The 23,662-nt window shown below is 33.9% G+C and overlaps 1 protein-coding gene across 4 annotated transcripts in view; it reads right to left on the reverse strand.

Moving 5' to 3' along the window:
• The window catches only part of ASXL2 (ASXL transcriptional regulator 2), a 114,776-nt gene that overhangs the window by 17,741 nt on the left and 73,373 nt on the right, over positions 1-23,662 (reverse strand). For 3 of the 4 annotated variants that reach the window (XM_045511833.2, XM_074341770.1, XM_045511836.2), the window contains 5 exons: positions 13,768-13,883; positions 11,690-11,828; positions 10,769-10,912; positions 5,869-6,032; positions 1,661-1,757 (listed from right to left, as the gene is read on the reverse strand). In XM_045511833.2, coding sequence (XP_045367789.2) covers positions 1,661-1,757; positions 5,869-6,032; positions 10,769-10,912; positions 11,690-11,828; positions 13,768-13,883 — 660 coding nt within the window. The remainder of the gene's footprint in view (positions 1-1,660; positions 1,758-5,868; positions 6,033-10,768; positions 10,913-11,689; positions 11,829-13,767; positions 13,884-23,662) is intronic. The other variant, XM_074341769.1, reaches the window with a different exon arrangement.

Here is a 23,662-nt window from a genome sequence, read left to right on the forward strand (position 1 = left end):
GGTAGATTTGAAGTTTAAGACCTCCTGCGGATAAGACAAGGGAAAGGAAAAGTGTGGCTATCACAGTCCTGGGCATATGAGTGGGAGAAAAGGAATTTGGCTGTCAGAATCCAACCCAGAACTTCTGCTCTTTGGTTGAGTCTTCTGTGCATGATAGAATGAGGAATAAACAATACTAAACGCTGTTCACATGTGTACAAAGTTCCTGCTGCTCATAAAATATGATCGCATGACTATAGCTATAGCAGTCCCTAGTCATATGCAAAACAGAAAAGTTAACACTGACAACAATCAAGGTATCACTGTTGATAATAACTACTTTAAAAAGCTGGGAGACAGGAGGCATAAATCCAAATTATCCTTAAAGAAAGGTACTGGTAACAGGTATGTTTTAAAGAGCTTATGTGATTTTGATTCTTTCAGAAAAAGGGAGTCTCTGCTGAAGGAAATCTTTAAGAAAGACTGAAAGGTCAAAAGTAATCAGCAAGAGATGACCTTCTACACAGAATTTGCCCTAAAAAGAAAAACAGGAAGGGAAAAATCATCAATTACAATGAAAAATATAGATATTAATTAGCTGGTTAATTAACTCTAATTGTCAGTGATCTAACAAAAAGTCAGCAATGAATAGTATTCCTTAAGTAGCCCTTCTTAAAAATGTATTTATCTCTAAGGTTCTCACACTTGTTTTCACAAGCTATTCCTTGGCAAAACTTCATATGGCTTTTCAAATGTTAGTCTGTATTCCATGTGTACTGAAAAACAAACATAATATTTGAAATAAAAATAATACGGTCAGTGATTTTAATAATGGCTGAATACTGGTATCATTTGGGGGAAATTAAAAAAAAAAAAAAGAACACTGAAGCTCAGGGAAAGCAAAATCATTGAGAGTGGGGTCTGGGAGTCAGTACTTTTAAAAATACCACAATTGATTATAATGAGCAGTCAGGGTTAAGTAATGCTGATAGCGACTGATGCTACATGCTGGGCAAATGCTGTTAAATCACTTAATTTGTTATGCTTTATAATTTACCCTCAGTGAATTTGTTAGATCAGCACTGAAAACATGGCATACATGGCAGATCAGTGAAATTCTTGGTCACAATCTGTATTTATTAAAATGTTCTGACTGCCACTGAAACGTACACTTCAAATGGGTGAATTTTACAGTAGGTGAAACAGTTCTTAATATAGCAGTTTCTGAAAAAAATGTTCTTAGTGACTCTTTTTACTGTTAGTTTGAGACTGGGCAGTAAGAGGTTATCTCACCACTTACCAAAACATGATTTCACAGCACCATAAAATAACTCTAATTCTATATATTCTGCTTATTAAAATTTCAGTTCCTAGGCATTAAGCTAGAATTAATGATCACTCTTTAGGAATAGGGTCTAGAAGTCAGTACTTTATAAGTTTCCCAGGTGACTTTAAACCCTTAAAAGAACACATTGCTGGACTCCATCTGGAGCTAAACCTAGTCACATGCTCTAGATAAAAGTCTAGCAATGTGCTCCACATAGAATAGCTAGCTCTAGCCTACAAAACATCCTGCCCTTTACCTTCCAAAACTGGGCAAATACCCACTGAGGTGCAGGGGTGCCAACATGCTGTCCAAGTGCATACACACCCTAGGTGACACGTGAAGTTGAACACTTACCTTCTGAAAGTCTTTCCTTCCAGCCTTGTGCTGCTGAAGTGAAGAACTCATTGTTAAGGGCTGAGCCATTTAACTTCATCAGACCATCTGGACCAACCTGGGTCAAAGAATAAGCCACAGAAAGCTTAGACAGAAAGCCAAATGTATCATATGGAATTTGACTTTCCTGTCTTTGTAGAAAACAATGTATGTACATTAAATTTTATAGAAACATGACTATATCATACCATGCTGCTTATTATGGATACTTCTATTTTATAATGTAATATTATTTCTTTCTAAAATTTTTTTTATTCTTTACCTCTCCTCCCTTCTTCCTCGCCTTTCAATTTCATTCCCCATTGATTAATTATTCTCAAAGAATCATCTGCAAATAAATACAGAGGTAAGAGGTTTTTTCTGAGAGGTTCATTATTTGTTTTATAAAACTGTGACCAAGTTACATACATTATTCTGAAACTTACTTTTTTTTCACATAATAACAATGTGGAAGTCTCTCCAAGTCAACTGGCATAGCTTTAACTTCTGTATAATAGCTGTGGACTGTTTTATTGTATAAATGTCCCTCAATTCATTTACCAATTTCCTAACCATAAATATACACTTTGTTTTCAGTGTTTTCCCATAATCACCAAAGCTGCAATAAGCACTCCAATAAAGATGAATATACTAGGTGCTTGTATTTCTCTGGGATAGGTTCTGAAAGCAAAGAAATATTTGTGTGTATGTAACTAAAGATAGTTAGATTATTTTCCAAAAAGGCTAAAACAATTCACATTCCTACTAGAAATATATGAGCATACTCTTTTCCCTGTGACCAAGAGATGTTAACATGCGATTTAACTGTTGGCTATTAATGGGTGTGAAATGATTTAAAAAAAAATTTCCTTCATCCCGACTACAAGAGTTTTGTGTATCTTTCTGCATGTTTATTGAATACTCAGATTTGCCATCTACTGAAATGCCAATTTCATTTGCTCATTTTTCTTTGAGGCTGCTTATTTTTAACTATCTTGTAAAAATCTTTGCATGTTATACATACTGAAGTTGTTATATAATTTAAAAATATTTCCCCCAATCTATCTGTCTACTGACTTGATTTGTGATGTCTTGACAAAAAGTTTTAAGATTCTTCTTTGCACTACAATTTTGGATTGCCTATCTTGGTTTAAAACCATAAGATTTTATTTAAGGATCTAAAACACAAGATCTGAAAAAACTTAGGTGAAAAAAAACTTAATAAAGTTGCTATTCTCCTCAAAGTTAATATCTAGATTCCTACCAGAATCCCTATGCAGATTTTTCATTAATAAAATATTAAAGTTCATATGGAAAAAAAATTAATATGAAAAACCGAGAGGGGGGAATTGCCTTTCCAATTATTAAACATACTACACAAAGCCACTGCAATGAAAACTATTATTACTAGCATTAGTGTGAACCAAGAAACTAGTGGAAGAGGAGAGAGTGCCTATAAATACATACTGCATATAAATGAAAAGAATGCGTAACAAAGATGGTATTACAAATTGCAAAAAGACAGTTATAAAAATATGTAGTGCTGGAACAACTGGCTATCTAGTCAGTAGAAAATAAAGCTGAATCACAATTTCAGAGCAATATAAAAATATTCTAGATGGATTAAAAACCTAAATGTAAGTTTTAAGTCACAATTTTTTGAAGAAAATTTAGGTAACTATTTGGACATCCTAGGGATTCAAGGAATCCCTAAGGAATTCAACTCACTTTACTTTGTAAACCTATCTGGGCCAACATTATTTCCCCCTGGCTCTAGAGCAGAAATTGGTAAACTTTTCCATTAAGGGATAGACTACAAATATTTTAGGCTTTGCAGGCCATATGGTCTATGTTGCAACTACTCAACTCTGCCATTGTAGCATGAAAGTAGGTATAAGCAATATGCAAACTAATGGGACTCACTGTATGCCAATAAAACTTTATTTACAAAAACAGACAGTGGGCTGAAATTGGTCTGTGGGCTATAGTTTGCTGACTGCTGACTTGTACTTATAGATTTGGCAGAGGAGTAACAGGCTTCCCTATGAGAACAGGTCATCCAACCTCTCCTTGAATATTCCTGTGCTCAGCAAGTTACTCCAAAATGAGTCAATCCATTCTACAATTTAATAGCTCCAATTGTTTTTAAAAAAAAGTTATTTTAACCCAAAATCGGCTTTTTGGAGAAACAAAGAAGTTTACCTCTTCCATAGACAGAGCTTCAAATAAATCTGAAAAGAGGTGTCTTAATCCATGCCCCTCCCTTATTCCCTTCTCTGGTCTAAATAATGTTTTTCCATTGTTCATTGTTGGGTACATACACTCCAATATTGTTTCATGCTAGTAATAACCAGAATTTTTGATAAACTCCAAATTTCATCTGATAATGGAGTAGAATTTCACTAATAAAATCCATACTCCCTATACATAAGGGCAGTATTTCTCAGATACTGTGTTCCCACCATAGGAACTGAAAAAGACAGGCGAGTAACCTTACAGGACTGCACTCAATGGAAAGCTGGGTAAGCTCCAAGGCCCTTTTTAACTCCAAAATTACACATGGCAATCCTCCTTCTGAGAGAGGATGAGGGCCAGTCGTCAAGACAGTTCTGAGAAACTTGCACTAGAGTTCTACGGACAGACCCTCCGTTAGGTCCTGTGTATTATTCCCAACCTAAAAACTTGAGTCTTTAAAAGAGGTGTGAGCAATTCCTAGCAAGAAGAGACATTCTCTAAAAATTCTGCCAAAACTTGTCTCCTAACTTGTTTCAAACCAAAACTGGGCATCCCCAAAGCTGTAATTTCTCCCAAAGTATTAAGTTGAGGAGAACAGTAGCTGGGAAGGATCAGTTTTACTTACTTCTTTGTCCCTACTGCTGGTAGGATACCTGACTTCTTTGGACTCCCCAGAAATGGAAGCTGATCTGCTTTTACATGTGCTAATTCACAGCAAAATGAAATTGGTATCAATACAGCCCAGTAGAAAGATGATTTTCAGAATGACAAAGATTTAGTTTTGACTGTATAGTCAATTAACTGTAATGATTTGTATAACTTACTTGCACTCCATTAATCTTACTATAAACTAGGAAATAGATCTAGTTTTCTCATTGTAAATCAGGGAAAGCAACTCCCTTTCATCTTGTTTTTATAATGACTAGAAAAAAGGAGGAGAGCCTAACAAATTACTTAGAACATAGTAGGTATTTAGAAATGATCATAATTTAAAAAGTCTCAGAATCAGAGGGGTGGAGGGTGGGAAGGGATAGACTGGGATTTCAAAATTGTAGAATAGACTACACTGTATAGCACAGGGAAATATACACAAAATGTTATGATAACTCACAGAGAAAAAAATGTGACAATGAGTGTGTACAAGTCCATGAATAACTGAAAAATTGTGCTGAACACTGGAATTTGACACAACATTGTAAAATGATTATAAATCAATAAAAAATGTTAAAAAAAAAAGTCTCAGAATCGAATAAATCTTATAAAACCATGATGAACTTATCTTCCTTTTGCAGAGGAGGAAACAGAAGATCAAAAAGGAGGGGTGACATGCCAGTCACTCTTTCCCTGATGGAAGCCTAAGTCTCGGACCTTTACTTTACTTCTGACCAACCTAAACTACTCCGGTCCCTGCCCAAACTCTTCTAAACCTTTCATATTTTGTCAAGCTCCCTTTTTCTTTAATGAATATAACTTATATTGGATTTTTAAAGTTATTATTAAAGCAACAAGTGTTTGTTTTAGAAAAATTTAACAAAAGAATAAAAAATAATTAACATTCCTAACCCTTTCAAAAAAATCCATTCAAAAAACCCTGTTTAATTTCTTAATTAACTGTTAATTTAAAGAATTAAATTAACAAATTAACCTCCTGAACTGTATTCTATGGATGTCTACATCCTAATACAATAACTAGACAAATTTTATATAATTTTTATAATTTACCATAATCCTGACATTCTGGTAAGAGGGTTCTTTCCCTTTATAAAGCCTTACAGGGCCAACCTATTAAGAACACTTACACAAAAAATATTATTTCTTGTCTAATACCTTTGATGCCACCTCTTTACAGGTATACATAAAAAGCCACTTTAAAAGTCTAAGTAGTTCTAAAGGTGATCATTGAAGGAAGCTGCAGCAGAGTTATAAAACTGCTAACGTGCCTGAAGTTAACGTACCTGTCGATCCACCTCTGGAAGTAGTAAAAGCAGTCGCTGTTGGCAGTCTCCAGGAAGGACTGAAAAGGTGTGTTTGTTGATCAGTGCTCGTAGGTTTGTATTAACCAGAATGGAGTCTGGTGTCTCAACATCAATTTCAGCACATTTAGTCCTCTTCATTTGCCCTATAAAAATACGGAGAAGAATCACTTGAGCCTCCTTCACACTCCTGTTTCTATCTAAACTATACCTTGCTCTGCAGTGCAAAAAACCCACAATTCTAAGTACTTTAAAATATCACACTGTGAAGAAGGTAATACCTAATGTTCTTAGAAATTTCTTCCAAGATGAAACAAAGCAAGTTTTAATCATTCATAAAGGGTAAAAGAATATAATTTATCTTCTCTGCAAAAATGGAATAAGGTCTGTAGAAGTGAACCTTTTGCCATACTGAAAGTGCATTTTACTTTTGAGACTCGATAATTTCTCAAATTGAACTGAGGAAGTTTATAACAAATGCCACAAACACAGAATGATTAAGAAATAAAAAAATTCAAATCTCTCTATAAATCATACTGAGGCCCTTTTTCTCTTCCCATGAGAATTATTTTTATCAATTTTAATTTGCATTAGCTAAAAATGTTATGATTGAATAGCTTAGAAGTTACAGGAAATCTATTCACAATTAGGAGGTTTCAGTCTTTCAAAACACTGATGGATTTGAGTACACAAAGGTTAAAACATAAATGGAAAAAAAATTATAAATAGAAGGCTAATTTGGAAAAATACTTCCAAGCCATGAGAAAAGGTTACTATTCTTGATATTTTATTAAAAGTGCATTTATAAATCAATATAAAAAAGACAAATATCACCAAGAGAAAAATGAGCAAAAGGAATTAATAGGCAACTCACAGTTGACTAACCATAAACAGATGCTAAGGTATTAATACTTAAAGAAATGCCAGTTAGACCAATGAAGATCTTTTGGTCTAACAAATGGCAAATATTGCAATACAGTGATGGGACTATGTGGGGAAAAAGCAAAACCACTTTCGAATACTGCTGGTGGGGCTGAGATCAGTATAATCTTATTAGAAGAAAACTTAACAATATACAGCAACATTTTAAGGTACATAGGAATCTAGGACACATAAACTCTACAATTAGGAATACCTGAAAAAAGCTACACAATCCAAGATGTAACGTCTGGCTCCTGCAACAAGCAAAAGGAATCTCCCCGGTTACAAAAGGATTTCCCTTAACTGAGGCCCATAGGATTCCTACATATTAGAATCCAGCACTGCCTAACAAAGATTAGCCCAACAAACCAGAAGGTATGCCACTATGACAGGGTCAACAGCAATCAGAAATAAAAGATTTAGACCTAGAAGTACTGCTACCACTGAAAATGTCACATATATAGAATACAAAATAGCTATGTATAAACTGATTAAAGAAAAAAAGAATGTAACTGTAAAGACGAGAATAAAATAATCAGAAATGAACACAAAGACTTAAAAAAAAATAAATGGGATTTCTACAAAAAATAGGATATAAATTGTTGAAATCAGATACTATGAGTGGATTAAAGAGGAGGGAGTTATGGCCAAACAATTTATCCAGAATATAGGAAAGACAGGTAAGATAGACTATTTTGAGAGTTTTAGCAGAAACATGAATAACAGAATGAGACGGTCTAATAAGTGCTTGATTGGAGACCCAGAAAGAAAAAAATAAGAGAATGGAAAAAAAAAGGCAGTATTTAAATAATCTGCAGCAGTACATTTACCAGAACTGATGAAAACCACAAACCTAAAGATCTAGAAGCGTATCATATTCAAAGCAGGATAAAAAGAAACCCATGCTTAGACACAGCTTAGTAAACTGCCCATGAAAGACCAAGAAATAGCTTGAAAGCATCCATAAGGAAGGGAAAGATTTCTTTAAAAGGAACAAAATAACAGCAAGCTTCTTAATAAAGGAATCCAGAACAAATGGATAACTATAAAATGTAGAGAAAAAATACCCATGAATCTATAATGGTATATATACTAAATTCTCCTTCAAGAATGAACATGAAACAAGGACATTTACAGAAAGAAAAAAAATTGAGGGTGTTTACTGCCAAGAGACATGCTCTAAATAAAGTTCTCAAAAAACTGTACTACAGGAAGGAAAATCACCGCAAAAGGCTGGGGTGGAATATAATGAAGAAAGACAGACATGAAGATGAATCTACATCATCACTGTTTGCATAAAACAATAGCATTCTGGTGCCTGGATTGTGAGATTAAAAACAACGAACAGACATGTCAGATACTATTATTTAAGTCCAGACAGAAAAGATCAGTGCTAAATTGTTACAGAGTACTCCCACTGTTCTGGAGGAAAAATCAAGATGGTTACTTTTTGCTAAGTGAATAAATTTTAAAAGTTCTCACCTTGAGGGAAAAAAAAATTGTAACTATGTGAGGTGATGAATGTTAACTGTGGTAATCATTTCACACTATATACATATATCATATCATCATGTTGTGCACCTAGAACTAGCAGAACAGAAATAGAATGTATAACAAACTCAACAGAGAGAGAAAAGGACAATGAAGGAATTAAAATGGACAAATAGCAAAAAAGTTCAGTCAAGCCTCCCCAATTTTTTTATTCATTAAAAAAAAAAAAAGGAAGCAAGAAAAATGAAATCAGGACAAAGATCAACAGAAAAAAATAAGACTGCAGAAAAAAAAAGTCCAAACAGATTAATAACCACAATAACTGTAAATGGATAAAAAGCTCACCAAAGAGAGATTTACACACTGGATTAAAAATAAAGAAAATTCAGCCAGCTATATGCTGTGTAAAGAAATATCTAATGTACGTGAACCACAAAAATGAAAAAAAGTAAAAATACACAGGCAAAAACTAACCATAGGAAAACTGGTGTACCTTTATTAATACCAAACAAAAGATACCTTACGTAAAAAACTTAATCAGTGATTGATAAGGCAAATTAAAAAAAGGTTCAACCCACTAGGAAGATTTTAAACATGAAAATGTCTAATAATAAAGTGTCTTCAAAATATGTGGAATAAAAACTGTTAACTTTACAGATAATTTACCATCCCAAATAGACTCAAACAAGATTTTTACAAAGGACTTGTCTGAAAATATTAATTCTACTTTCATACTTAATAGTTTAGAAGGGTCTGGACTATATAAATGAATACAGAGTAACTTTCTTTCAGAATCTTGCTGGCATTGCTGCACTGTCTTACAGCTTCTACGTTGCTGCTGAGATGCCTGCCATCCCAAGTCTTGAATCTTTACAGGTGAAGTATTTTTTTCTCTTTGGAGGTTTTTTGGGTTCTTCTTTTATACTGGATGTTTTAAAGTTTCAAAAGAGTGTGCCATGGAATAGGTTTCTTTATGTTCACATTTCTTTAGGTACTTTTGGTCTGGAATCTGGGGCTTTCAATTCTACAGAATTTTCTTGTATTATTTCTGTTATCATTTATCTCCCTTTCAATTTCTGTTCTTTCTTTCTGAGGGTCCTACTATTTAAGATAGTGGACAGCCTAGACTGATGTTCCCAATTTCTTACCTTCTCTTTCCTTTGAATCACTCCTTTAACCTACGTTCTGGGAAATTCCTTCACTTTTAAGTATTTCTATTATAATTTTTTATTTCTGCTACCACATTATTTAATATCATGGAACTCTTTCTGATTTTTAAAACAGTATTGTTCTTTCATGGATGCAAAAACCATCTTTTATTTCTTCCTGTGGAGATCATAGTTTTTAAAGTTATTAGTTTAAAGTTTTCTCATTGAATTGTCTGTTTCTTCTGAGTCTGTATTTCAGATTCTGTCTCTCATGGTGGGAGGTTTTCTTCAAAGGTTATCGTTAGTGATCACAAGTAAAAGAGAAGCACTAAAAAGGCTGACTGGAAATTTTGGGTACATGGGTGTGTCCTAGAGACTGGTCAGTTTCCACAGAAGTGTGATCAAGATGATCTCTGTTTAGTTGGGAACCTATAAATTTGTCTGAAGATTTTTTTCTGAAGCTATTCAACTTCTTTAGGTACCAATTCCCCATCTTCTACCAGAGCATAGGTGGGGAGGAGGAACAAAGTAGTGGAGGTAGAAGTACGCCTTACTGCTAACATTACAGAGGCCAAGTGAGCAGGAGGATCACTAGCTGTATTTGTGTTTTATTTGATTCCCTGATTCCACTCTCTTGCCTCATTATCTGTCCTCAGCTATGTGTGGTATCTCTGAATTTGAAGTCTGTATGGTTTAACTTTACCTCAAACTAAACCTCCTGTTTCCTGCTAGGGTGAGGCACCAAACTGCTTCCTATTAACTTTCAAAGAAGGTTCTTTTCAACCCTATGCCTCACCCTTCTTTACTAGGACACACGATATCTCCAATTCTTAAAATTTTCTGGTGCTCTGCAGCCTTAGCTGGCATCTGCTCCTCAGCTCTGTGAAAGACCCATCCAGTTGTCATCTTTCAAAATTTGTTGATATTGCCTGTCCATCTGGTGTCTCCTTGTTTTCTTCACCCTTATGGGTTTAATTTTTTGTATTTCCATATTCTCATTTTAGTAGGATTTCAGAGGGAGCAGGAAAAAGGTTTGGCATGTTTAATCATAAGCCCTTCTGCACCTTTCTGTACACAGCTAGAGATAAAATGTAAATAATGCTAGATAAAGAAATCTCTTGTCAGAAGAGAAATAAACCACAAAATGGCTCATGATAGATCTTATTCTGAATTGAAGTTTGATAAGGGCAGGGTAGGAAGAACATGAAAATATTCAGGAGCTCAAAGGTGAACCAGAAGTAGCAATTAAAGCAAGCAGTTGATGAATTTCAAATATAGAGCTGACAAAGCATGACAATTCAAGTCTTTGTAAATCAACTTACGTGTGTGGAGCCTGTCAGACCTCTGGAATGACTTCTTCCCCAGGCCTAGCAAAGGATTTTCTACTTTAACTGAAGAAGAAAAGCTAGAGTTTGAGTTCTGAGGGCTGCTTGACTGTCCATCAGATTGCTTTCCTTCCCATACTGCTAGGGGAAAAAATATACAAAAGACTGGTGACACCAAGGTCATAGATAGAAATTAATCAATCAAACAAATGAACAATTAAATCATTTAACACTAACTAAAAAAAGTTATGCATGACACAATGTGACCCCCCCCCATATATGTTTTGAGTCTGAGAATTAAGAGTCAAAAAGTAAAATAAAATCTCGTCCCTTCTCCCAGCACATTATTTGCTTCTGGTGGCAAATTTCCTTCCTAACAAAAAGGCAAAGTTCTGCAAGACAAAGTTTAAACCTGGCAAACTCATAATCAGCTGGCATCAAAGTGAATTGTGTAATAAAACACAATGTCTACATCTAGACCAGCTTAGGTTAAAAACAAGCTAGAACAAAAAATCCAAAGGCCTGTGGATATGTCCAATGAAAACTCTAAGGCAGCACGTATTCTTAGGAAAACCTTTTATTTTTAAAGGAAAGAAGTGGTGGAGAGTTCAGCCTGAGTATCAGCTTTATGAAGTTACTAATTAGAGGCTTCCAAATATTATTAAGTTAGATAAAGTGGAAGTTAGCCATTGATCTCATTCTAATATGCAAATCCCAGTGATGTATTTTTAAATGACTGAAAGAGTGCATTGCATAAATTTCCGTTTACTCTAGACTTATATTGATGATTCAGTGGTACAAGAAGTATGTAAATAAATACAGTAATTTAAAAACAAATGATACAGTACACAAATTTGGTATATACAAAATATATATACTGGAAGAAACCTCCACGGAAAAGACACCTAGTCTGCTTACCAGGTTTGGCAGGTAGAGAGTCACTGGATGCTTTGACAGTCTTCAGAGAGAGGTGCTGGCTGGAGGGGAGGGACACGCTTGGCCTGCATTGCTGCTGCTGCTGCTGCTGCTGCTTCTTCTGCTGTTGCTGTTTTAGAGCCTGTAAAGAGAAAACTGACTGTAAGAAACAAAACAAATCAGGTTTTAGTGATAAATAAATGACTTCTTTCTAAGTCATGAGGAGCATGCTGATTATCCAATTTCTTTAAACTCTATCAAAGTAGACAAAAATTGAATTAAACCAATTAAACACATGGCATTAATGACCCTTAAGAGTTTGCATATTTTTTGCCAATGTTCTCCTTTATATAAATGTGAAAATTCTTCATTAACTTTTTTTAGAACTTAAAAATCACCAGTAAGGCATGGATTTCTCATTCTTGTAGTAGCAGAAAATTAGATCTTTTCAGTCATTCTATCACTCAGTCTTGTTCCCCAATCCTCAGAGGTAACCACAATCATCAATTAATTTTTCCTTATTGAGCTTTTTTTTACACTTACATTATGTATGTGTGTATATATATATATATTCATGTTTCTATTAAAACATACTATTGTTTTGTGGGTATCTATGTTTTTATGAATGGTATCATGCCATACATGTTAACACAATTTAATTTCAGTGATTCAATATTATAGTGTGGTGATGTTTCCATGTCTATACATACAGAACAACTTCATTACAAAGTAAACTTTTAATCTTGTATAATTATTTAGCATAGGGATACACCATTGTTTATTATGAAGTTTCATATATACATATATATGTTATATATATGTATACACACACATGGTTACTTGTAAGTTTTGCTATTACAAACTTTAATGCAAACATTTTTCTGTGTGCATATCTGTATATATGAATACATACATTTTTCTAAGATAAGTTTCCAAATATTTAACTGCTCAGTCCTGGGATATGTGCATTTGAAATTTTAGTAAATTTTAATGAATATCACAAAATTTGTCTCCAAAATAGCTATAATAATTCATATTCCACCAGCAAACTACGAGTAGCCATTTTCCCACATACTTGCCAATGCTTGGTATCATAATTAAGCTCTAATTTATATACCAATCTGAAGATAAAAGTAGTCTGCATCCTTAATTATTAGTCAAATTTAAATTTATGGATAATTTGCATATCAACAAAATTGAAAGCTAGTTCTCTGAAAAACCCAGTAAAATAAACTGTCAGCAAGTACCACTGGGAAAAAATAAGATAATGTGATAACTGAGGAACAAAAGAGAAACATAAATACTATGTACAACTTTATACCAACATATGAAAAATATTTGAAATGGACCATTTTTAAAGAAAAATAAATTCCCCAAATTGGCTCAAAAAGAAAAAATTCAAGAGACCAGTAATAGTATATGAAACTGAAATGCTAGGAAAACAATTTTAAATGGTAAGACTTATAGAAATTATTTTTTCCCTGAAAGTTCTATAATTTTTCCAAAAATCTAGAAAAATATAGAGCTACACAACCTATTTTATGATGCTAAGAATAATCTTGACCCCAAAATTGTACAAGGATGGTACAAAAAAATAACAAAATCAAGCTAAAACCTGAAAAAAAAAAAACAAAAAACAAAAAAAAAACTCTATAACATATTAAAAAAGTATGTAACAAACATATAGGGTTTATTCCTGAGAGCTAAGTATAGATTAACATTATAAAGTCCAGCCATGGAATTCTGTATATTAGTTGATTTAAAGAGAAAGGCTACCTGATCATCTCAATAAACGCTGAAGAAAACCAAACTGAAAAATTCAATACATATTCATAATTAAACACACACACAACCCTCATAGCAAACTGGAAACTAATGAGGAACTTTTCAAATATGATAGAACATCTACCATAAACCTGTAACACAGACATGCACAGATTATTAAACACAAGTTGGGAAACTGCACAAAATTTCTCCTTAAAAGGACTTAACATCCTTTCAAGAAATTTTCACTGATTGCCAGAAATGTGCATTTTTAAGGTAGTAGATTATACTTCTGACACACAGAATAGCATCATTACCTGCTTTAGTGCCTTCTTGCTGTGCTTCTGTGATGGTGAAATGACTTTACCTGCTGGAATGGTGGGTGATGGGCAGCCTGACTGGGGAGAGGATGGCTGTGACAGTCTAGACGATACTAGGGAGGGAAAAATAACAACGAGAAGTTTTGTTATCAGAGTTGATATCAAGCACCATTCCTTCCCCAATCATAAGCTGCTACCTGTATTAAGAACTGTGACCAAACACTTTTGGAAAGGATCTTCTCTTTGGAGTTCTACTGCAAACAGCCTCCCTTTTCAGTTTATTTCCTCAGAAAGCTCTAGTGAAGGATGATAGGATGGGGAAGGGATGGGTGTTAGTATTTATTACTTTTCATTCTATAATTTTTCAATAGAATTGATCGAAGAAGCAGGAAGCAGAATATAAACTATGAGTCATCAAGTGAGATAAAGCTTGGAAAAGATTCTAGAGCCTGTTGGATAGTATGTATGTTCTCAAGGTAAGTCTAATAGTAACATGACACAGTGAGAGCCCTAGACTGACATAGTGGATCCCAGTTTTCCCCGTCTTCAAAATAAAGGCAATGAGGCCATTCCACCTCAGAAACTCTACCACAGGTTTAATTCTTATATTCATCTCTTACATCAATAGTTATAGGTCCACCAGTGTAAAAGGGTGCGTTAGGATTTCTCAAACGGAATCAATGTAGGTTTGCACAGGGTGTAACCACTCTCTATTTCATCACTAGCTGTTTTATACATCATCAGAGGTTAGTCAAACCTTAGTCATACGTGAATGAGGGTTTTCCCTTCAAGAGCCTACACCTCTTATAAAAATTCCAATTAGGTCTTTATGTTCTATAAAGTTTGACAATGTATTATTTATGATAAAAGATCAAGAAATTGCTGATACAGATCCCTTAATAATAAAAATAATAATCACTACTGCTAGTGAAGACTCTTGAAAAGTCCGTGTATACTAATGCCTTCTCTTTTCATAGTAGCTGGACTGAAAAGGCCTAGACAGCAAAAATGGCATTTTGCGGTATGGTTAACAAGCTTTAAGATATCATATAAAGTTTGTAGGTAGGAGGCTACTTGACATGAAAATGTAGAAACGTAGTTCATTGGAATATACAAATTTTGGAATACAGCATTTCAATGGACACTTAGATGTTCTAAGAAAGGAATGCACAGTAGATAACATTTAAGGAGGACAACTGTAGACAATATTAAGAAGGTGACCTATCACTTAACCTCAGCTTTTTATCCCAAGCCCTATAATACAGTTTATATATGGGAAAGGACAGACATACAATAGTGTGGCATTAAAAAAAAAAAAGGTTTCATCATAACATACAAAAATGGAGCTGGATAATTCTTGAGATGGTTGAGCAACAAAAAGAAATCATATCCTTGGTACACTTAGATGCTGACCCATTTTTTAAAATAACAGCTTTACTGGGATATAATTTACATACCATACAATTTGCCTAAAGTGTAAAATTCAATGGCTTTTTAATATATTTGCAAAGTTGTGCAAACATCATCACAATCAATTTTCATTACCCACTGAAAAACCCTGTACTGGTTAGCTGTCACTTCTCTTTCCTCTCACCCATTCCCCTAGTCCTAGGCAATCACTAATCTACTTTTTGTCTCTATGCATTTGCCTGTTCCAGACATCTCATAAATGTAATCATACAATATGTGCTCTTTTGTGACAGGCTTTTTTCACTTAGCATGTTTTAAAGATTTATCTATTTTACAGCATGTACCAATTCTTTATCCCTTTTTATCATCAAATAGTATTCTATTATATGCATATGCCACATTTTTTAATTCACTAGTTGATGGACATTTGGGTTGTTTACTCTTCTTGGCCATTATGAAAAATAATATGAAGAACACTCATTAGACAGATTTTGTGTTGGACATATGTTTTCAATTCTCCTGGGTTCATATCTAAAAGTGAAATTGCTGGGTATTACACTAACTCCATGTTTAAACTTTTTGAGGAACAACAAAATTGATTTCCAAGATGGCTGCACCATTTTTACAATTCCACCAGAAATGTATAGGGTTCTAATTTCTCCACAACCTTGTCAACATTTGCTATTATCTGTCTTTTTTATATGACCAATGTTTTTTAAAGAGGTATTATGAAAATAAAGTTAAAAACTATTAATATTTAACTATGTTTACTTTCTTCTTAATTATTTGCAGAAATCTGAGAATATACATTTCCTCACCTGCCCTAAATACTGTCTGAAAACAAACATAAAACAAACCAAAATGACCTCATTATAGAAGATGAGAATTCTACTTTGCAGCCTAGAAAAGAGACAATAAAGCTATATGTAATTACCAGAGCAAACTGAAATGCTTCCGTTTAAGGCAAAAGCCCTTTCTAGCAAATGAAACCACAAATGAATCTCAAAGCCAATTGAAATAAATCAAGAAAATTCTAAGACCCACCAATGAGGAAGATCTCCCAGAAATGACAACCTTAAGTATTGGTCTCATAATTTCTATGCAACTTAAACTTTGCTCTAACTTCCAAATATTAAAGGTTCACAATGACAGACAGCAAACAAGATTTTAACACATGTTGAGAAACTCATCTCTTCTCATTTCTTTTAGTATCTACATTGTCTTCAAGACACAATTTTATTAGAGAAACCAGGAATTACATCGTCTATGTGCCTAATGCTGTGCTAGGTTCAGCTGAACAGAATTTCATTGACTTCTTATAACTACCCTCTAAGGTGGGTACAACTTCTCTTTCTACCCCACCCAATCTCCTCTAATTCTACCCTCTGAGATAACTAAATAATACACTTGGGTAGGCTCTTTACTGACATTTTTCTATGCAAATAAAATTATGAAAAGATTTTCAAAGACATATATTTATACATAAATATTAAATAAACATATTTGCATACTGTGATATTACCTAAACTTTACATACCTGAAAATTTAATTAGCCTGTCAAAGGACATAGCTAGTAAGGAGCACAACCAAAATTTGAACTTGGTAAATTTTCAGAATAAGTACTTGTAGTGGGCTGAGTGGTGGCCCCCGAAAGTCATGTTCATGTCCTAGTCCCCAGAACCGGGGTATGTTGCTTTATTTGGAAAAGGAGTCTTGGCAGATGTAGTTAAGGATCTTGAGATGAGGAGATCATCCTAGATTACCCCAGGGGGTCTTAATTTAATGATAAGTGTCCTTAGACACAAGACAGACACAGAGAAGGCCATGTGAAGACAGAGGCAGAGACTGGAGGATGTGGTCACAAGGCAAATATGTCAGCAACCACCAGAAGCTAGAAAATACAAAGAACAGATTTCTCCCCAAAGCCTGTGTAGGGAGTGTGGCCCTGCTGACACCCTGACTTCAGACTTCTGGCCTCTAGAACTGTGAGAAAATAGATAAATTTCTGTTGTTTTAAGGTAGCCAGTTTGTGGTAATTTGCTACAGCAGCCTCAGAAAACTAATATAGCACTTAAAACAGATTTTTTTTAAGTATCATTATCAACTCATAATAGATGTCTACATATTTGAAATGTTTGAATCAAAGCAATTATTACAAAGTTGGCACTCAAACTGTCCCCTTTGGGGGTAGCGGGAGCTCCTTCAAGCTGTAAACCATCTTTGCAACACGGTCCCAGTAGTGCTCCCTTGCTATTTGGCACAGAAAGAGAGTCCTAAGCAAATCTTGCATAATTTTTTTTGCCCACACTTGGATCACCCACTTGTCCACGGAGCCCTGATATTTTTTAATTTAAAATGATATTAAAAGACCATGCACTGCACACTAGGGGTGCTTAATGCTACTCGTTTACCACTGGTTCTAAAACTTCTCAACGATCTGAACAAGAAAAGCAGCTTTTTTGAAAAAGAAAGTTAAATAAATTCATGCACAGACACCAAATAGGAGTTTACGATTATAGGAGTGTCATTTCACTTCTCAGAATTTGTATTTCTATCATTTTTCTTCTTCCCAGATAACCTGGTTTCTAATAGCATTACTGTAATTATTAATTTGTTTTCTATTATAGATCTGATTTCATATACAATTTCAATATAATTACTGAAGGCAGTTTAAGATTTGTGTCTGGTCTCCTACACCTAAAATATATCCCAAAGCAACTTATCTATGTCATTATGCCACAAACTTGACATATACTTGAGTTTGCTTTAAGTTGTATATTTCTAGAAAGTACTTTTTTTTTTAATGGAGATACTGGGGATTGAACCCAGGACTTCGTGCATGCTAATCATGCGCTCTACCTCTGAGCTAGTACCCCATTCCCTCCCAAAAGGACATTTTAAATGTTTAGTTGTTTTAATTATGCAAAGCTATAAAAAGTTACTTCGGTATAAGTCTAGATCCCTCCCCTGTCTGCACCATTTTATTACTTCCTTTCCCTTATAGGAAATCATTTATATTACTTTTCAGCCTTCCATTGCTTTTTATTTGTATTTTTGTTTTGGTGAAGACATAGTATATATATATTTTTAATATGTTTAATCATTTCTTTAAACAAAAAAAATCATGTATTCAATTGTCCAGCACCTTTATTCTTTAAATATAATTAATGTATCCTGGGGAACAGAACATAGGGATCTTCTACATTTCTTTCAATAGCTACATAAAATTCCACTTTGCAGATGTACCATAATTTCTTCAACTGGACTCTGATGAGCATTTTAGTTACTTCTAGTATTTTGCTCTTATTATTGCAGTATTTTAACCAGTGGTTCCTAAGGTGCTGTACCAAGAACATCACCATCATTATCTAAACATCAGATGGAAATGCAAATTACTAGATCCCAGCCCATACCTACTGAACCAGAAATTCTGAAGCTGGGGTTCAGGAATCTGCATCATAATAAGCTCTCCAGGTGATTCTGATGCATGTTCAAGTCTACACTGCTCTTAAGCACTCATCTTAAGCTACGTTATTTTGTATTGTGGACAGTGTTACCCGTGAACTGATTCTTAGAGGTGGGTTTGCTAAGTCAAAGGATAAAAACATATGCTTCCAGAAACAGCAGTTAGAAAAGTTTTAATACTTTCAGGTTTTAAAAGGAATTCATGCATGCTTTCCTTTAGGACTTAATTTCATGTTCTACATATTATATCTCTTAATTTGTTTAGAAATTATCCCGGAACATGGTGTGAAAGACAAAAGAATTTTCATCTTTTTGGCTATTCAGTTGTTTTAGGACCTTTGCACAGATCTTACAAAGGTCATGCTCAGAGTTTTTGTTGCTACTGATGTAGCTATTATGAATATGTTCCCTTTTTTCACTGATTTTTATCTATATATGTGATGGCTAGTTGCTATGCATTAATTTTACTAACATCCTACCACTTTACTCAATTCCCTTCTTTAATCAGTTTTTATCTCCGTTGACTCTTTTGAGTTTGTCAGATACATAATCGTATCATCTATACAGAGGTAGTTTTCCCTTTTTCTTGTTGCTTATTGTTCCACCTCCTTTCCCTTGCTTACTTGTATTAAGTAAACACCTTTAACATCATGTTTTATAAGAATTGAGATAGCAGGCACCCTGTTCTTTGTTCTAGCTATGGAGTAAGCTGCTAGTGTTTTTCAACTAAGTTATCACGTTAAAGTATCTATCAATTCTGGGTTTGAGTACTCAACTTACTCAAAGACCTTATCAGCAACTATAGAGATGAAATACGATTTTACACATTAGCTCTATTAATACGGTGAATAATAATGGATTTCCCAGTAGTGAGTCATAGAATCCAAAAACCCCATTTGCTTATGACATATAATTTTTAATGTACAGTTGGATTCTATACACTAAATCTTTTATTTAAGATTTTGCTTCAACATTCACAAGACAGCTCTGTACTCTGGAAAGTTTTGAAAATTCGTTTCCAAAAAGATTCTGTTTCTGGACAATCTTTTTCCCTGCTCTGTAATAGTTTTTAAAATATTAAGAGTGTTTCATCATTAAACATTTGGTTGAAGTCTCCTGAAAACCCATTTAGGTGTGTATGGTGCTCCTTTGAAGACGAGCTCTTCCACAGCTCTGCTTGTTTGGAAGTTTATTGTTTAGACTTTCTATCTCCATCAGGTTCAGTATTTGTACATTCTATTTTCCTAGAAAATTATCCCATTTCATTTAAGTTTTTAAAGCATTGTGGAAAAGTCTTGTAGTTTAAGTGTTTTGTTTTGTTATTTATTTCAACCCGAATTTGTGACTCTTAAAAAAAAAAGTTAGGTTAGTGAAGTTTGTCTATTTTATTTTAAAACCAACTGTTTCTACTATTTTTCTCTTTTCTCATTCAGTAATTTCCATTTTATTTTTATTAATTCTTTCTTCAGCTTTCTATTGGTTTGTTAGTCTTTTTTTCCTGGCTTTTTTAGTTCTATGCTTATTTTATTTTTATTGATTCAATGCTATAAATTGTTTCCTGATAACTGCTTTGGCTATAACTCAAATTCTGATACAAAATATTTTTAATATACTCTTGCCAGAGTTTTCCTCTAGGTCACTGAATTGTATTGATTACTTTCACTTACTCTAACTCACATTCCCATATGTGTATGTGAACTGAGGACTTAACGATCTGTATATTTTACCACATTTATGTTAAGATCTAATTATAAGTAAAATATCACCACACAAAGAAATTTTCTGGTCCAGCTGGTTTCCACCAGTGAATTCTTCTAAATCTTTTAAGGAAACAAACCAACAGTCTTATATAAATACTTTCAGAGAACCAAACACCAGGAAAAACTTACCAATCTGTTTCATGATACCAAATTTTGATAAGGACATTATTTGGGGGGGGGGGGTGAGGGGATACTGGCTAATCTTTCTCATCAACAAAACAAAAAAGTCAAACACAAAATATTAGCAAACTGAATCTAGTGACATATAGGATTAATAATGATCATAATTGGGAGAGGGTATAGCTCAGTGGTAGAGGACACTGCTTAGCATGCGTAAGGTCCTGGGGTTCAATCCCCAGTACCCCCTGTTAAACAAATAAATAAACCTAGTCCCCCCCCAAAAAACAAACAAAAAAATAAAAAATAAAGTGTTTAAAGAAAAAAAAAACCCAAACCCAAAACAAACAAAATATATCATAATTGGTTTATCTGAGAAATATGAGATGGTTTACCATTTAATATATAAAACCAACATAGTTCACCACATTAACAGAATAAAAGAAAAAATATAATATACTGAAATAATAGATGAGGAAAAGCAACTGATAAAATTCAACTTTTGTTCATTATAAAACCTCTTAGCAGACTTCAAACAGAAAGGAAGTAACTTCATCTAATAAAGAATGTCTACAATAACCTACCACTGGTCAGCATCATTCTTAAAATGGCATAATATTCAAAACTTTACTTTATAACTATAGAGAATGAAAAGGATGACTGATGCTACCAGTTCTATGTCACTCTTGTATATGCAGATAGTCCTAATAATAAACCTATTTGTAAACCATTAGACTAAAAAAAAAATAATAATTTAGCAATGTTGCTGGATACAGTATCAATGTTGGCAGAGGCAATCCACCATGGGCATCAGTGTTTCTAAAAGTACTTGCTGGGTATGCCAGGAATGCAAGTCCTTGAATGCTCTTCACCTGGGTTGTATTAACTGTGAGGAACCATGAGAGAAGGCAGCAACTCCTCCCAGACCAATCAGCCTTGCTTCCATTTACTATTTAAAAGCACTGAAAAATGACATAACAGTTGCCCAACAGGCATGTGAAAAGATGCTCAACATCACTAGTTATCAGAGAAATGCAAATCAAAACCATAATAAGATATTACCTCACACCTGTCAGAACAGTCATCATCAAAAGACAAAAAATAAGTACTGCCGAGGATGTAAAGAAAAGGGAACCCTCAAATGTACTGCTGGTGGGAATGTAAACTGGTGCAGTCACTATGGAAAAACAGTATGAAGATTTCTCAAAAAAAAATTAAAAGCAGAACTAGCATCTAATCCAGCAATTCCACTCCTGGGTACTTACTCAAAGAAAACAAAAACACTAATTAGAAAAGATACATGCACCCCTATGTTCATGTTCATTGCATTATTTACAATAGCCAAGATATGGAAGCAGCCTAAGTGCACATCAACAGATATTGGATAAAGAAGATGTGGTATGTATATATGTACATGTGTGTACACACACACACACACACACAAAGAATATTACTCAGCCATAAAAAAAAGAATGAAATCTTGTCATTTGTGGCAACGATGGATGCAGAGAGTATTAACGCTAAATGTAGTAAGTCAAAAGAAAATTACTGTATGATTTCACTTATGTGTGAAATCTAAAAAACAAAGCAAATGAACAAATATAACTAAACAGAAACAGAATCATAGATATAGAGAACAAACAGGTGGTTGCCAGAAGGGAAGGTAGTGAAGGGAAAAGAGAAATAGGTGAGGCAGATTAAGAGGTATACACTTTGCCACAAAATAAATTAAGTCACAGGGGTGTGTAACGTACAGTGCGGGGAATATAGTCAATAATGATGTAATATCTTTGTATGGTGACAGAGGACAACACACTTACCATGGTGATCATTTTGAAATGTATAGAAATACTGAATCACTATGTTGTGTACCAGGCTAATATAGTGTTATAGGTCAATTATACTTCAAAAACAAACTCATTAAAAAGAAAAGATCAGGTTTGTGCTTACCAGAGGTGGAGAGGCTGGGGTAAGGGGAATCAGATGAAGGCAGTGAACAGATATAGACTTCTATTTATAATATAAATAAGTACTAGGGATACAAATATACAATATGATAAATACAATTAACACTGCTGTTTTATTTTATAAAGTCTGTTAAGAGAGTACATCCTAAGAGTTCTCATCACAAAGAAAAAATTTTCTAGTCCTTTAATTTTTATATCTGAGACGATGGATGTTCACTAAACTTAATGTGGTAATCATTTCATGATGTATTAAAGTCAAATCAATATACCATATATCTTAAACTTACATACTGCTGTATATCAATGATATCTCAATAAAACAGAAAGGGAGGGAGGGAGACATTAACTGAATCCCTCAATCTCAGTGTTCCTTGGCTAAGATAGAAACTCACTGCATGAGTACCATGTACCTGGGTCCATTATCTCATCAACCCTGGGAGGGTAAAGAGGAACCAACACAACAAATATGCTAATGTTCATACTGCTTGCTATGCTGTGAGTGGTAGTCCTTCTTCTCTGATTCAGGAGTCTTGTATCTTCTGTCAACATGCATGAACCAGTGTAAGACTAACTTGTTAGCTTACAAACTGGATAGAATTCTAGCCCCTTTACAGACACTAACAATCAATTCATAAAAACTAACTATATGTATTTTTACATATCAGCAATAAACAATTATGAAATGAAAAAATGTAAAATCCATTTGTAATAGAATAAAAAATGTCAAGGAATAAATCTAATTTAAAAAAGTATAAAGACCCATATAAAGAAAATTATAACATTAATGAAAGAAATTAAGGAAACTGCAGAAAATACAGTAGCGCCACTTTCACAGATTGAAAGGTTTAATAATGTAAACACCCAACAGAACTCAGACTGACATACAGATTTAATGCAATCTCAACCAAAATTCTGGCAGGTTAATGAGAGAGAGTGCATGTGAAAACTGACCAGCTGATTCTAAAATTTACATGGAAATGAGATGAGCCAAAAGAGACAAAAAAATTCTTGAAAAACAAAATAGAAAAACTATTAGATATCAAACCTAATTATAAAGCTACAGTCATTAAAACAGGGTGGTCCTGGCTCACGGGCAGAAAAAAAATGACAATGGAACATAACAGAGTTCAGAAACTGACCCATAAATGTATGTATGGTCAACTGACTTATGAT

Source organism: Camelus bactrianus, chromosome 15 (genome assembly GCF_048773025.1).
Source record: "Camelus bactrianus isolate YW-2024 breed Bactrian camel chromosome 15, ASM4877302v1, whole genome shotgun sequence".
In the NCBI taxonomy this organism is placed as follows: Eukaryota; Metazoa; Chordata; class Mammalia; order Artiodactyla; family Camelidae; genus Camelus; species Camelus bactrianus.